General features: G+C 39.4%; 1 protein-coding gene across 1 annotated transcript in view; it reads left to right on the forward strand.

Moving 5' to 3' along the window:
* The first annotated feature begins 280 nt into the window (after nucleotides 1-280).
* The window catches only part of LOC117416002 (protein O-mannosyl-transferase TMTC1-like), a 102,526-nt gene continuing 87,925 nt past the window's right edge, over nucleotides 281-14,881 (forward strand). The window contains exons 1-4 of the mRNA XM_034027001.3: nucleotides 281-736; nucleotides 5,800-5,977; nucleotides 11,101-11,174; nucleotides 12,120-12,296. Coding sequence (XP_033882892.1) covers nucleotides 444-736; nucleotides 5,800-5,977; nucleotides 11,101-11,174; nucleotides 12,120-12,296 — 722 coding nt within the window. The 5' untranslated portion in view covers nucleotides 281-443. The remainder of the gene's footprint in view (nucleotides 737-5,799; nucleotides 5,978-11,100; nucleotides 11,175-12,119; nucleotides 12,297-14,881) is intronic.

Genomic DNA, 14,881 nt, shown 5'->3' on the forward strand with positions numbered 1-14,881 from the left:
ATGATGATGGTGTTGAATCCGAGTTGCGTTCTGTTGTGCATGTTATATGCTCAAGTGGCAGACTTTGCAGTCTCTCAAGACTCACTGATGTTTGAATCATAACAGCGGGTCCCAATATTAAGTGGTTCCCGGCCGGGAGATTTGTCCTCATCGGGAGATGGGTCCTGGTCCAAACGGGAGACTTGACAGGTATGAGCTCTGCGAACCTGTCTTATTGCCCACTTAGTTTTACTGGTTTTCTAGTTCAGGTAGTACTACGGTAATTCACACATGTCCTGCTCATGGCGCATGCGCGGGGAGGTGGCTGTTCGCAATTGCTGCTTTTACTTCAATTCCAGCTGTTTCATTACTACTCGAGTAGTCCAGCGGCTGAGAGTAGAGATGGTGCTCTACGCATCTCCCATTTCAAACCAGTTTAACCAGCATGCGAACCGGGAAGAGACATGACAGCGCACGCACAAGACAAGGCGTCCCTTCCTCGCCTTCTCCCCATGCTGTTCGGGCCTGGCAAAGGAATTTGTTGGTATATTGTACTGTTTTCTGTCTGCGCGTTATGCTACAGTAACTCTCTGCAAGGGGAGTTTGTGCATGATGATGTGTGGGCTATCAATAACAATCCTGATGTCAGACCCGGCTCCAGTATGAAAAACATATTTTTCAACGACTTCTGGGGCAAGAGAATGGCCGATAACACCAGCCACAAATCATACAGACCTCTCTGCATTCTCACTTTCAAGTAAGTTTTGTCTGTTTGTTTATCTTTCTATGATAGTTTGTCTATAAGCAGCGCGTTATAATTGGTTAATGAACAACTTTTTGACTAGCATTTTGCATTTGATCCAGCTCAATCTTAAAAAAAAAAAAAAAAAAATCTTGTAGTTTTGTACGTGTGCTTCCTGTCTGTAAAAGTTAATAATTTAAACCCACTGTTTATCCATAGAATCAAGCCAATACTGTACCACCTTTTGAGCGCTCGCTTAGCGGACACTAGATGGAATGCAAATATCTTCGCAGCAGAAACATGTATCACCTCTTCATGTCAGGTGTAAATATTTATACAACGTATTTATAATTAACAGTTTACACAAAGCTCAGCTCCCTACTAGTTTTCGTTTGACTGGAAGCAAAAAGCACATTACATTAAATACCGTGTGAGGAGGCATTGCAGTCTACTATAGGTACAATCTTTCTCCCAGAACATTTGTATCAAAAGCCAGCTCACTTTACGGTGTTGCGCAGATACGGAATTTGAACAGTTTTATAATATTTGGCTACAAAGGGAAAAGCAGAGTATATTACTACAGTGGCAGTTCGTTCATTCTTAATTTTTATACAAAACATTATAATCTATAGCTTTAAACACGTGGTGTTTTTCTGTTTTGCATGACAGATACAGTAAATATTCTAGTCCCAAGACCGAAGCAATCCGCAACATAATATACACAACGCAAAAAGTTTTAACTATTTGTGTGTATCCGTTTCCCTTTTAAAAAAAATGCATGTACTTGTAAACCAAGCCACACGTGAGTCATTAATCATTTTTGTATTGTCCGACCTCATGTTCCACAAATTGTATGAATTTCAGCAGTAATTTTAACCGCCCTTCACCCCTGAATGGTAATACTGTATAAAGCAGGCGTTTATGTAAAGAGGAAGGCTAATGATTCACTTATTTCAATCGCAGGCACTGTAATAAAGACTATTTTTAGCGTGTTTATCTGTAGGCTAATTGAATTAAGATATTGCCATAACAACCCACTCGATACCTATCGGGCATTAGTGGACACAATTATCTGAATGATCCTTGGGAAGATAATAATTTCCATTAATTATTTCATTGGTACATTATTATTATTATTATTATTATTATTATTATTATTATTATTATTGTTTGTACGATGTTAACTGATTTTTCTTTTTTTGTGTGTGGAAAAATCAAACACACAGCCAAAGTGCTGAAAAAAAAGTATCCATTTGCTACAGTTTATTTGTTCATCAGACTGGGATCTCATTCAGAATCCACAGCTTGCATTTCTAGATACGTGGGTCCCGGATAAATAACACACAACTTGGTTGATTGCATTTTTTTTTTTTTTTTTTTTTACCTGAAGGGTATAACTGGTGATGAAAATAAAAATAAATGCATTCCAGAATCCTGAAACCTCATATGAATACATACGTAAATAAATCACATTTTTTAAGGATCTTTGAAAACAATTGGCTCCCATCTCAATGGAGAATAGCAGATGAGATGGAAGATTGCATTTCAGAATACGGTGCCGTCCACATTGTGTATCAGATAGAATAGGGCGGATGGAATGTCCAGGCTGGTTTGAACATTGATTTTTTTCCCCCCTGCTCGCCCAACACATTATAAAAATTGACTAAATGAAAAAAAAAAAAATGCAGAGGGATTTCATTATAGCAGCAGTTCAGTAATAGTTTGCAATCAAGTCCTCCTCATTTGGATGATAACTTTCACCCTGTCTACCAGTTCTTTGTTATGTAGGAGGAATGTGCTCTGTGTGAGAGCCAGCAGGTCAAAGCTGAAATAAAACCTTGCTATCTTTGAATTTGTGTACTACTCTTTGTCTGATGAAATGATAATAAGAAAGATTAAGTATTAAGGTGATCTCAATAGCAACATACACAGATTGTTGCTTGAAATTACCTTCATGGTTCATCAGCAGGAGACGTGCCTGCCTGTGGAAGAATGTGCTACCTTGCATATTATTTAACAAACTATTAAAATCTGGCAATGTTTGATGTGACATTTGGTTGGCCCCTAACTACCAAATCAGATGGATCATTGAAGGTAAATGAGTTATACGTCCTGGAAAAATATATTCAATGACTGGAATCTTCCTGCGGGCTATTTGAAAGTGAAAGCTTTAATAAAATTATTTTCCATAGTTTTGAAAGGTGTTTTCTATTTGGCTACATATACTGTATGTACTCTGCTTTGCCAAAAATCAGCATCAGTGGTCCTTATTAGTGACGTGATGGGCCACCCTCCACAGCCATGACAGCCTGGATATATACTGAAATATGAGGGATCATTTCAAACAGTGGACATCTCATACAGGGTGCACAGCGTTAAATATGGAGATTGCCTGGAGGTATCCATCAAATTCATCCCATGAATCTCACTGTGTTTTGATATTGCCCGTATTCTAAGTTGAACAATTTGCCGGAGCCGATGTAAATCAAACTGAAATCCTCTGTTCATGCCCCTATTACACTGTGCTTATGTGCATGCCCTATACATTGTGCTTATGTGCATGCCCCTATTACGCTGTGCTTATGTGCATGCCCCTATTATTACACTGTGCTTATGTGCATGCCCCTATTACACTGTGCTTATGTGCATGCCCCTATTACACTGTGCTTATGTGCATGCCCCTATTACACTGTGCTTATGTGCATGCCCCTATTACACTGTGCTTATGTGCATGCCCCTATTACACTGTGATTATGTGCATGCCCCTATTATTACACTGTGATTATGTGCATGCCCCTATTATTACACTGTGCTTATGTGCATGCCCCTATTACACTGTGCTTATGTGCATGCCCCTATTACACTGTGCTTATGTGCATGCCCCTATTACACTGTGCTTATGTGCATGCCCCTATTACACTGTGCTTATGTGCATGCCCCTATTACACTGTGATTATGTGCATGCCCCTATTATTACGCTGTGCTTATGTGCATGCCCCTATTACACTGTGCTTATGTCCATGCCCCTATTATTACACTGTGCTTATGTGCATGCCCCTATTACACTGTGCTTATGTCCATGCCCCTATTATTACACTGTGCTTATGTGCATGCCCCTATTACACTGTGCTTATGTGCATGCCCCTATTACACTGTGCTTATGTTCATGCCCCTATTACACTGTGCTTATGTGCATGCCCTATACATTGTGCTTATGTGCATGCCCTTATTACGCTGTGCTTATGTGCATGCCCCTATTATTACACTGTGCTTATGTGCATGCCCCTATTACACTGTGCTTATGTGCATGCCCTATACATTGTGCTTATGTGCATGCCCCTATTACACTGTGCTTATGTGCATGCCCATATTATTACACTGTGCTTATGTGCATGCCCCTATTACACTGTGCTTATGTGCATGCCCCTATTACACTGTGCTTATGTGCATGCCCCTATTACACTGTGCTTATGTGCATGCCCTATACATTGTGCTTATGTGCATGCCCCTATTACACTGTGCTTATGTGCATGCCCATATTATTACACTGTGCTTATGTGCATGCCCCCATTCCACTGTGCTTATGTGCATGCCCCTATTACACTGGGCTTATGTCTGGGATGCAAGTTTTCAGCTTTTAGCTCAAATTTGAATGAGGGACCACCACGGACAAGCAAGTGAAAATTGGTGTCAGTGACTCAATAGGGGCACTCTTCCTTCTTGGTGAGTAAACCAATGTTGTGCATGTAGTCCTTTGGATGTGATTGTAAGGTCCTGTCAACAGTTTTGACACTTAAAGATCATGTTCACATCTTCAAGAAAGCAACCCTGTTATCCTGGATAAATTGTACCACACACCTCTGGATAATTCAAGCAAGGATTCAGTTCCTCTGTAACTAAACAAAACTCAACTACAAGGTATATAGACGTGCTAAACAGAAAAAAACAAAATGTTTAAATGAGAAGTCTATCATGATGAAACGTGTCAAAGAATTGAAGTTGCTTCTTCTGTATGATTTCAGTTTAATCCCTGAAAACATGGATGTTGCTTCAAATAATAAACTAGACATTCATAATAATATTAGAAGTCAATCCAAAAGAAGTAGGCCATGTTATTTTTTTTTTACAGGAATGAAAGTGCCTACTGCAGAGACAATGACCACATGTATCGATATGCTAATACCTCAGCTGCCAGCTCAGATACTGTACATTTTCTATGAAGGGTTTTATTTTCATATTTTGCAGCTCATAACCCATTTAAGAACCGTGTTTTATCAAGGGGACGATGAATCTTAATAAGTCAAAGCCACCCATATTTACAGTTGATTTTAATGTCAATTATAATTGGTTGTGTCTAAAAGAGGTAATAAATGTTAATGTATGTTCTGTGGCTACCTCTAATCAAGTTGAGAGCATTTATCACACTCTCTCTTCTTTCAGGGCTGCCAGCAAAGAATGCAAGAAAAAGTACACTCTCACCTTGATTAAAAAGTTGATTTTAAAAGTATATAATCTGTTGATATGTACCCTGTTGAGGTGTAAATGTTAAGACTGCTTTTTAACTGGTAGGTTCCAACAGGGATGTGACTTTACTTCAGCATGTCATTATCTGCCTGACATTTACAAAAAAAAGCAACCCTGATGCTTTGCCATTTTGGCTGGCTAAGTTATAGATGGTAATATCACTGATACTTTTATTTTAATATAGTTTTTTTTTGTACCAGTCAAAATTCTAGTCAAATTTCTAAAAACCTTCAAAGTAAATCTACAGTATTTCCCTAATGATTGGTTTCCTTAGAGGAGAGAGGCACATATTATTGCAGATTAATTGTACCTTCTGCCGAACGGCTCCCTCATTCCACTTTCCATAACCTTCAGGCGGTTTTTGAGGTTTCATGCTACTCTAATGAGTTCTGTTTCATCTAGATTTCTAACAAAATATCACAGTAGAATATTAAGTGAGAAATGTCCATGTGTTGCATTTGTAATGAACACTGATCAAGGCAATGTAATAAGTACATCTTCATTAGTTCTGATCATTAAATAAATGGCTTTTTTTCCCTATCATTTTCTTTCAGACTGAATATTCTACTGAGCGGCATGACACCCTTATGCTTCCATGTGGTGAATGTATTCTTGCACTGCACAGTGACTGCCCTGTTGATGTATACCTGCGAGAAGACTGTGTTTGATGACAGCCGCCTGGCCTTCCTTGCAGCATTGCTGTTTGCTGTTCACCCTATACACACAGAAGCGGTAGGCTCAGTATGCTCCAGATGTTTTAGCATTTTGCATGTTACAAGAAAGTGGGGGACAAGTTGATTTGTGTAAATACCACTCTTCATTAAAATCTTTCCAAAAAACTGGTGTTATACCTACACACTAAAACAGACCAGCATGTATTAAATAGACACACATGCACTGTTAGAGGTTTGAGTATCATGACCTACAGGCACACAAGGAGCCTTTTTTCTATTATCTAAACAGTAGCAGTATTTATATTGGCCACTGTTTAGATAAAGTCAGTAGACCCTAGGATACCCCAATGTAAAGGCAAAAAGAAAGAGCCAATCTCTCAGTAGGTGAGAGGCTAACCCAATGCCCAGTCCGCTTTGTTGGCAATAAGGAACCAACGGATCAAATAAGAACTAACACTTGTGTCCTGGATACATTCCAGAGAACATCAAACACAGTTTGCCTGGGGGAATTCCATCCTCCCCAGCTGTCATACACAGGGACAGGGCTTCTTGAAGGGTTCTTTGTTATTCGATATACTGCAGAAGTACTTTGTAAGAATAATTTCATGACGTGTAGACACACATACATTGTAACACATTTTTGAATATAATATTTAACATTAATACCTCAATATCCTAGGCAACACCCCACTTTGTTGGTAATATACAAACATATTGGTAAATATTAATTTCTTAATATACAGGACGGCACCACCATTATGTGATTAATATTTAAATACAGGGTTTTAGTCCTTCAGAAATGTCATGTTTCTTATAAAATTATATTTACAATTCTATGTTTGATTATTCAAATATATCAAAAGAACTATAAACAAAATAGAAAAGAAATATGAGGCTGTTATAAAAATACTTTTAAGTTTCAATATCATGAACATGGGAGAGTCATATGACATCTCGTATCCAGCAGGTTTCACACTTCTTAACCCTTTCTAGGAAAGAAATTGTGTATTGTCTTCCAGACAGACGTTCTTAATTAAAAGATAAGGATCAGCTAAAGCCCCTTGCACACTGGCACTCCTACCCGGGTCCGGACCCGGGTCCTGGCTACCCGGGTTACAATCCCGCATAGTGTGAAATCACGTACCTGTATCATACCCGGGTTAACCCGGGTCCCAGCGACCCACCTCAGGATGTGGGTTGACACGCTTTGACCTGGACTGAGCGAGACAAAATGCTTGACGGCCGTTCGTGAGCCGACCCAATAAGAAACAGCCACGCTTGCGTGAAGGTTTCACTTCTGCAAGGTACCGTATTCCTTCGAATTTAAGACGCATTTACCACCCTCAATCTGAGGAAAAAATAAAACAGCAAATAAATATGCATTTACAAAGATACAATGTCAGTTACGCTGTTGTGTCGTACAACACTGACACGAAACAGCGTTGTTGTAGATTAACCACGGAGCTCGTTTACTGTGCTGTGCACTGTATAATACTTAAGATGGCGTCTCTGTCGTACACACACCACCACTCACTTACAGCATCACACATCCTGGCAACAGCAAGCATGACGCAACATGTAATTATTATTATTATTATTATTATTAATAATTTATTTAGCAGATGCCTTTATCCAAGGCGACTTACAGAGACTATGGGGTGTGAACTATGCATCAGATTCAGAGTCACTTACAACAACGTCTCACCCGAAAGACGGAGCACAAAAAGGTTAAGTGACTTGCTCAGGGTCACGCAGTGAGTCATTGGCTAAGCTGGGATTTGAACCGCGGACCTCCTGGTTACAAGCCCTTTTCTTTAACCACTGGACCACACAACCTCCTATAATAATAATAATAATAATTATTATTATTATTATTATTATTATTAAGAAGAAGAAGAAGAAGAAGAAGAAGAAGAAGAAGAAGAAGAAGAAGAAGAAGAAGAATCCAGTCAGATAAACCCTAAAGAAAGTCTCATCCGTAAATGAAACTGAGTAATACTGTATTATAAATTATATGCAAAGTAGTCTCATCTGGGTGTTTTTAATGACTGTATAAGGAATTTGTCTGTGAACAATATTTATCAGTTTGCATTTGGCTCTTTTGGGTGACTTCCAACCATTGACAGATTTTAAAGAAACGACTTTTTAAACATGAGCAAAAGTGACAGCAGCCTTTGAAAAATAAAGCCAACCTTTGACACATATAACGTACTGTAAATGGTGACTAAATTAAATCTTTCCTAATCAAAAATGTAAAGAATAAATAATATTTTAAAGGGAAGAAACATCTGAAACCATTTTGTTTAAAATAAAAAAAGATGCAATATTAAAGGCGAAGGTTTTTTTTTTTTAAAAATAGATTTTACATTTGAAACATCAGCTGTGTATCAGTATTGCCAGAACCTAATCCACTTCTTTAACCTTGGTTTGTGCACAGTACACCGCTGTCTCATTCCTGCTAACATGCTGTGGAGAAAAACACAAATTAATTTCAATCTCCAATGCAGAAGGGTATGCAAGGGCAGTATTGCACGAAAACAATTTTATGCATGGTATCCTTTTCTATCTTCTTTTTAAATCAATCCATTCGTAGTCTGCAGTCTTCTTGAAAATGTTCTGGATTCATCTGATCTGAGAGTTTGCCCTTGCTACCCCATCGTCGTCTTCTCTGCTACATTCCTCCGATCTCTCTTATGGGTTTGTAAAGTATTGCTGACCTTTCTAAGGACTGCAGTATTAGATGCAGTACTGGTTTACTTTCCTCTATGTTGAGACATTTTCAATTTCCTTTTCCCTGACCACTATCGCAAACATGAATATTGTCTTCCTGCCTGTTTCACACTGTTCTGTCTTCTCTAACTCAAGTGTGACCAGAAAAGCTTGTGTGAATGAGTAATTCTGTCTTCATGTTTATTCAGTGCTCTGAGGCTGCCTTTGAGTCAAGACTGCTGTTTGTGGTCAAATTAAGCAATGTTTGTGTGATGGACCAAAGTCATTGACCTAGTCAGGGTAGTTCATATAAACACCAGACATGGTGTATCTGTTTATTTAGTCATTTATACAAACAGAAACAGACAAGCCTTGTTTGAAAGAAGGTGTTGCAAGACAGATAACAGGACACTGCAGTTACTGTAAATATAACACAGTTATTCAAGATTCAACGCTGCTTCGAATTCTATTTTAAACTCAATAAATTAATTCAATAATGAATTATTAAATCTGAACTGAATCTGTAGAGCTGGGGTTCGAACAAAGAACATTCTTCTGCAAAAGCCCTTGAAGTACAAACCACCTACCATGTGACTGGCTTAATTTATCTGTATGCAAATCATAAAGAAATACTGAGCTTCCCAAGACCGTGTTGCTTGGGAAAAGTCTGTATTGTATGGCATTAGCTGTAATGTTGCTTGTATTATATATACGGAAGAGATCGCCTGTTGTCAAAGTAAAAACACCAAGGATGTACACGAAGATAAAAAGCTCTCAAATCCCCTTTAGGAGAGGAAAGTTTGCTGTGTATATACAAGAAAAGAAGTCCACAGAAAAGGGCTATTTGAAAACTAGTGTATTGAATAAAATCCTTTAGAATTAAAAATGTACCTTTAAAAAAAAAAAAAAAAAAAACTGCCCATTGCTTACCTCCAGATTGCCTTTAGCAGAAATGTAAAACCTCTAGATCTGGAGGGAAGACCTCTGATCTGGCAACACAGGCCTGAAGGCTACCAGACTACAGATGGAATCCTGAGCAAACCACATTACTCATGGAATATTGAGGAACATTTTTGTATTCATTTGCATCAAAAACTAGTGCTGCATAAAATCATGAAAAAAAACCCAGAAAAACTTTAAAAGTGTTTTTTTTTTTTTTTTTTAACATATCCATTTTCTCATAGCAATAGAACCCTCATGAGAGGGCTTTACCGGCACTTTTTTCTGTTGCTAATGAATACAAACGTTTTCCTTAACGTTTCCTTAGGCAATAGAATTCTTTAGGTTCTGTGCTTTAGTGATTTTTCATGAACTTAAGCTTTTTTTCATGATTCATCAAAATGATTAATGTTCTCCTCCATTGCATTCATTAATTTATCAAATCAATATGTTAGCCACACTGAGATTCAGGAGAACACATTTTCCCTTCTCTCTGGAAATGTATTGTTACCGCTGCTCCACGCTGGCGGCTTTTTATTTCTGAACGTGTGCTGTCGGGTGTGTTTTATCAGGTGTGAATCGGGACACTGGAAAATCCATGGCAGCGGCTGGATTCTCTGCTTTGTCATCTGGTCAGCAGTACACCTCTTGGTTTTTTTGTATTTGCTTTGTCTTGCAGTTATTATTTGGAATATCAAGTCTTTCAGTAGTTTAGAACAACCTCAACAACTGAAAGGCTGGAAAATGCATTATATGTAACATGAGTCAAAATTATCCTAAAGCCAGAAATATCCAAGCCATTAAAAAAAACAAAATGATTGCTTTAGTTAGACCAAGGACAGAGAGACTGTGAATTAACATTCGGAAAAGTAAACCACTCGGGTTACATTTATCATTCTAAATCATGTATTATTACCAATTTAGTTTACCAGTCGCAGTTCTGGGTTTGTCAAAACTAGTACGACCTATCCTGTGTAAAGAAGTAATCTGGTGCAAAGCACTACTTTTTTATGTTTAAAATCAGTTCCTGAGTAGGATCTTCATTTTTGTGTGTCATTTTCTGGCTAATTCAGAATCAAAATGGACAGGACAACCTTTGAAATGGATCCTGCTTAAATATGTATTAATACTTTTCCATCTTGATCTACCAAAGCAACTGCAAGGGTTTTGGGTCCTGCTCTCCCAAAAGCAAGTTTAATGTGCTGCTATTACAGACAACTCCACCACTATTAGTATTACAAAAATCGAATCAAAAATAAAGATGTGAATTGCTGTTTAGTGTTAGCTGAATCTGAATTGATGTGTTATTGATTAGAATGTCCAGAGTAAAAAGTGGAGAGACAGTTACCTACACCTTCTCTTTGTGCAGTACACTAATAACACTGGGTGAGGTAATGTTTCACCATGCCCCTAACAACTGTTCCAAGACAGTATCAAGCTTTTTTATTACCTTTTTGCAACACAGATACATTGACAAAACTAATGTTTTGTGTGGTGTTTTTTGTCATTGTTGTTGTTGTTTTTTTTTTGCAGGTGTCTGGAATTGTTGGAAGAGCAGATGTATTGGCCTGCTTTTTATTTCTTTTGACGTTTCTCTGTTATATTGAGTAAGTATTAGCCGGCCTAAAATCTTTTTATTTTTTTTTTAGACTGACACCTGCCATATTAAGCCATAGGTCGATCCATTACTAGCAATATTTTGTAGTGCTTTGGAGCCAGTGAATGTAACAATTTTCCAGCCATAGCCAGTTGATAGTATTCTGATTGAATGCAAACATTTTCTGTTAAGTTTCTGTTTACAGGGTTAATTATGCTGGAATATACTGTGTTTGAAAAATGGACATAAATAATAAACAGTAGTGTTAACTGTGTCTTTCAATTGGGGTTATTGACAACCCTCAATTTACAATGAATGAAATTGCTTTAAAACAGAGAGAACATATGTGAAAGGCACTTTATTTTAATTTGTAGAAGAATAGAAGGCAATAGGATATCATTGCATTGATAACTGCATGCCATGCGTACTTGTCATTATAAGAATATTTTGGTTACTGTAATGGTTTAGCTCTGTCTTACTTGCTTACTTCTTTTATTGTCCCTTATGTCTGAAATCACTCCGCATCAACTGGGCTCCTAAAAGCTGAATTTCTGCCAGCAGAAGTTAGGAATATGAACTTGGTGGAAAAGTTTAGTTTGTGATTTTAAAACTATTTTGTTCACCTGCAGAGTGCTTAGGTTTACTTGTTTTTTAGTAAAGTGCTCTCAGTTGCTTGTTAAGAAATTGGATTACAGTTGGTACTAAATATTCTACTCCTCTTTCCATTTTTTATCCAATAATTCCTATGGAAAAAAATGACATTAAAAATGTTTCCCATAAAGTATGTGTTTTTCATATAGAAAAATATGTAATTTTTGAAGTATTGGTATTACATATAAGATTGACTGGAATTATGTTGTTACCTCTTAGCACATTGCCATGGATTAATCCCAGTTCCATTAATCTGAACTGTAAAAAGGTGCCCCAATGTCAACAATGTATTTATTTTTCACAGGAGTGTGGATCGAAGTTGTCTTGGGGAACGTTTCCCTGCTACAGCCTCCTCTTGTGCCCTCTTGCTGAGTATGTTCCTGGGGACCTGTGCAATGCTGCTGAAGGAAACTGGAATCACTGTTTTTGGAGTGTGCCTGGTTTACGATCTGTTGGTTTTATGCCAGAAGCAACTTAATGTGTAAGTTGATCTTTATACTTTTTTGGTGTTGGTCAAACTTGTTTTTTAGGAGGCAAGTAGCTTGTTATATTTTCTTACATGTATATATTACATTAAAAAAAACATTCACTGTAACCCTAAGTCCGTGGCAGTTTCTCTGGCACAGTTTTTGCATTCAGAGGTGAAGTAATGCTAATCTGTGGGTTTTTTGGATTTCTGCTATTGTGATCAATTTCACCACCCTACAGTGTTAGAGGCCCCAGCCACACCTGCACCTTTGTGGAAAGCACACTGTTTAGTCTGATGCAGTAAAATTATAGGAATTAATTGGTGCCCTCGATTGTTGAAGGTTTCAATTCAGACGGTGTCACAAAGTAACCTTTACAATTGCTGCAAATGAAAGCAAAGGGAAATGGATCAAAATGAACTTGGCCAGTTCAGTCTTGATCTGTTTTGGTTTCTATTATCTTTTTTTTTTTTTAAAGGAAAGAGAAAAAATTGCTGCTTAACAGTGGATAAAGCAACGTAGTGGTGATGCAACTGACGCGGTGCCTCTTAATAAGAATTGCACACATAGGCAATTAATAAATTCAGTTATGCATAAAAAAGGTATTGCTACATACAGTGTCACACACTGTATCACAACAAATGGCCACATGTTATTGTAGCAATAATCTTTGTGCGGTAATTAAATTTGTACATAAAAAAATAATACAGAGATATACATTAATATTTTGTATTTCAAACATTTCAAATCACATTCAATACATATATTAAATCATTGTTTTGAACCTTTTATTATAAATTATATATTCTCAATCTATTAACTGGGGGGGGGGGGGAACCATAGGAATGTAACCCCGGCTCCCTGAAAGAAAAGATGACCGCCAATGATACTTTTGGGATATGCCTATTCGCTGAGCATTTTATATCAGAGTTGCCAATAGGCCCCTCCACGGAGTCACGTCCTTGGTCCCGACTCACCGAGGTAATAAATAGTCACTGCGCGGAGACGTCAGTCTCTTTTGCATTGAACCCGCGAATTCGAGTGATGTGACCTCACAAGGTTGGCAGTCATCTTCTCTTTCAGGGAACTGGAGTTACATCCGTAAACTATCATTCTCTTTCAATTCGAAGATGACCGCCAATGATACCTCTGGGAAAGTATACCAAAGCCGTTGTCAGGGAGAATGAGCGGACAGCATATGAGGGACATCTTGCTACTGCCATCTAGTGTTGGTGGTATTAGTGTGCAACCTCAAGGACCCTAGTGCCTATTAAAGGCATAGAGGGATCTACGACATTAAGTCGGTAGAACCTGGTAAATGTATGCCGGGTAGTCCAGCTAGCCGCAGTACATATATTGGTCAACGAGGCACCTCTGAAGAGGGCCCATGACATAGCCACACCTCTGGTTGAGTGTGCCGCCACCCTCCCAGGTGGGGGTAGGCCGGCATTAGTATACGCAGTTGAAACCGTGTCCACAATCCAATGGGACAGTCGCTGCTTAGAGAGGCTTGACCTTGGGTCCATTCACTATGACAGACGAAGAGGTAATCAGACTGACGCAGCGCTCTCGTTCTATTCACATAGCCTCTCAATGCCCGAACCAGGCAGAGGGAATTTAATCTCCTATACGAGTCCTCCGCGAAGGGAGGGGGATGGAAAGCCTCTAGTTCCACTGACTGATTGAAGTGTCCAGGCTGTATATCACCGAGTGCCCAAGACCATGCGTAGCTCTGAAGCTAGCGGCTCGGGGAGGGTTACGGAGCGCAGCATTCCATCAAGGTAGGCCATTAAGAGGCCTCCTGTGTTCGCCAGACGCGTTACCTGCGCTTCAGCCGCATAAGCCTTTTTAAGGTTGGCTTCCGTGATCCTACATTGGCCGTTAGGGCACACAGGATCCTTGATCAGGCCTCCCACTGGGGGAGCTTGCACTAAGGCCACTATGGTGGAGTCCACCAGAGGGAACTGTGGGAGCCCTACCGCCTCTGCACCTTCCATGGAGGCAAGTGCGGCTGCGCTCTTGGACATGCTGGGCACTGAGGCCGGGTGTTGCCAAGAGAATTTGAAAAGGCTGGCTAGAAGTCTGCACTGCTCTAAAAACAAACCTGCACTGCTCGGAAACTGCCTTCCAGTGCACCTGGGGGAAGTTGGCGGCCCTTTCCATCAGCGCCCGAACCGTTATCTGGGTAAGGTCTGGGTCCTTAGTCTACGCCTGTAAGAAAGACTCCTCATCCCAGGAAGCTGCTAGGGAGAGCGCATCCTGTTCCTCCTCGCTCATCACCATGTCCTGCTGCTGAACCTCTGCAGCAACCACTGGCGAAGCCGGGATATGCTCCTGAGGGAGGGAGCTGGTGGAGCTGGGGCAGGCGCGGGGGGGATCTGCTGCAACAGTGTGAAGCCTTCAGATAGTTGTAGTTCAGTCACACGACCAGTGCAGCGCGAACCTTGCAGTGGAGTGGAGCACCCAAGATGGCACCCGGACCACGTGGAGCACGCAACCGGTGCAGTGCGTAGCTTGCAGCGGGGTAGTACAGTCACAGAAGGGGAGAAGGGAGAAGAACAGACAGAAAAAAAGAAAACACACACCTTTTTTTATTATT

Source organism: Acipenser ruthenus, chromosome 7 (assembly GCF_902713425.1).
Source record: "Acipenser ruthenus chromosome 7, fAciRut3.2 maternal haplotype, whole genome shotgun sequence".
NCBI lineage: Eukaryota > Metazoa > Chordata > Actinopteri > Acipenseriformes > Acipenseridae > Acipenser > Acipenser ruthenus.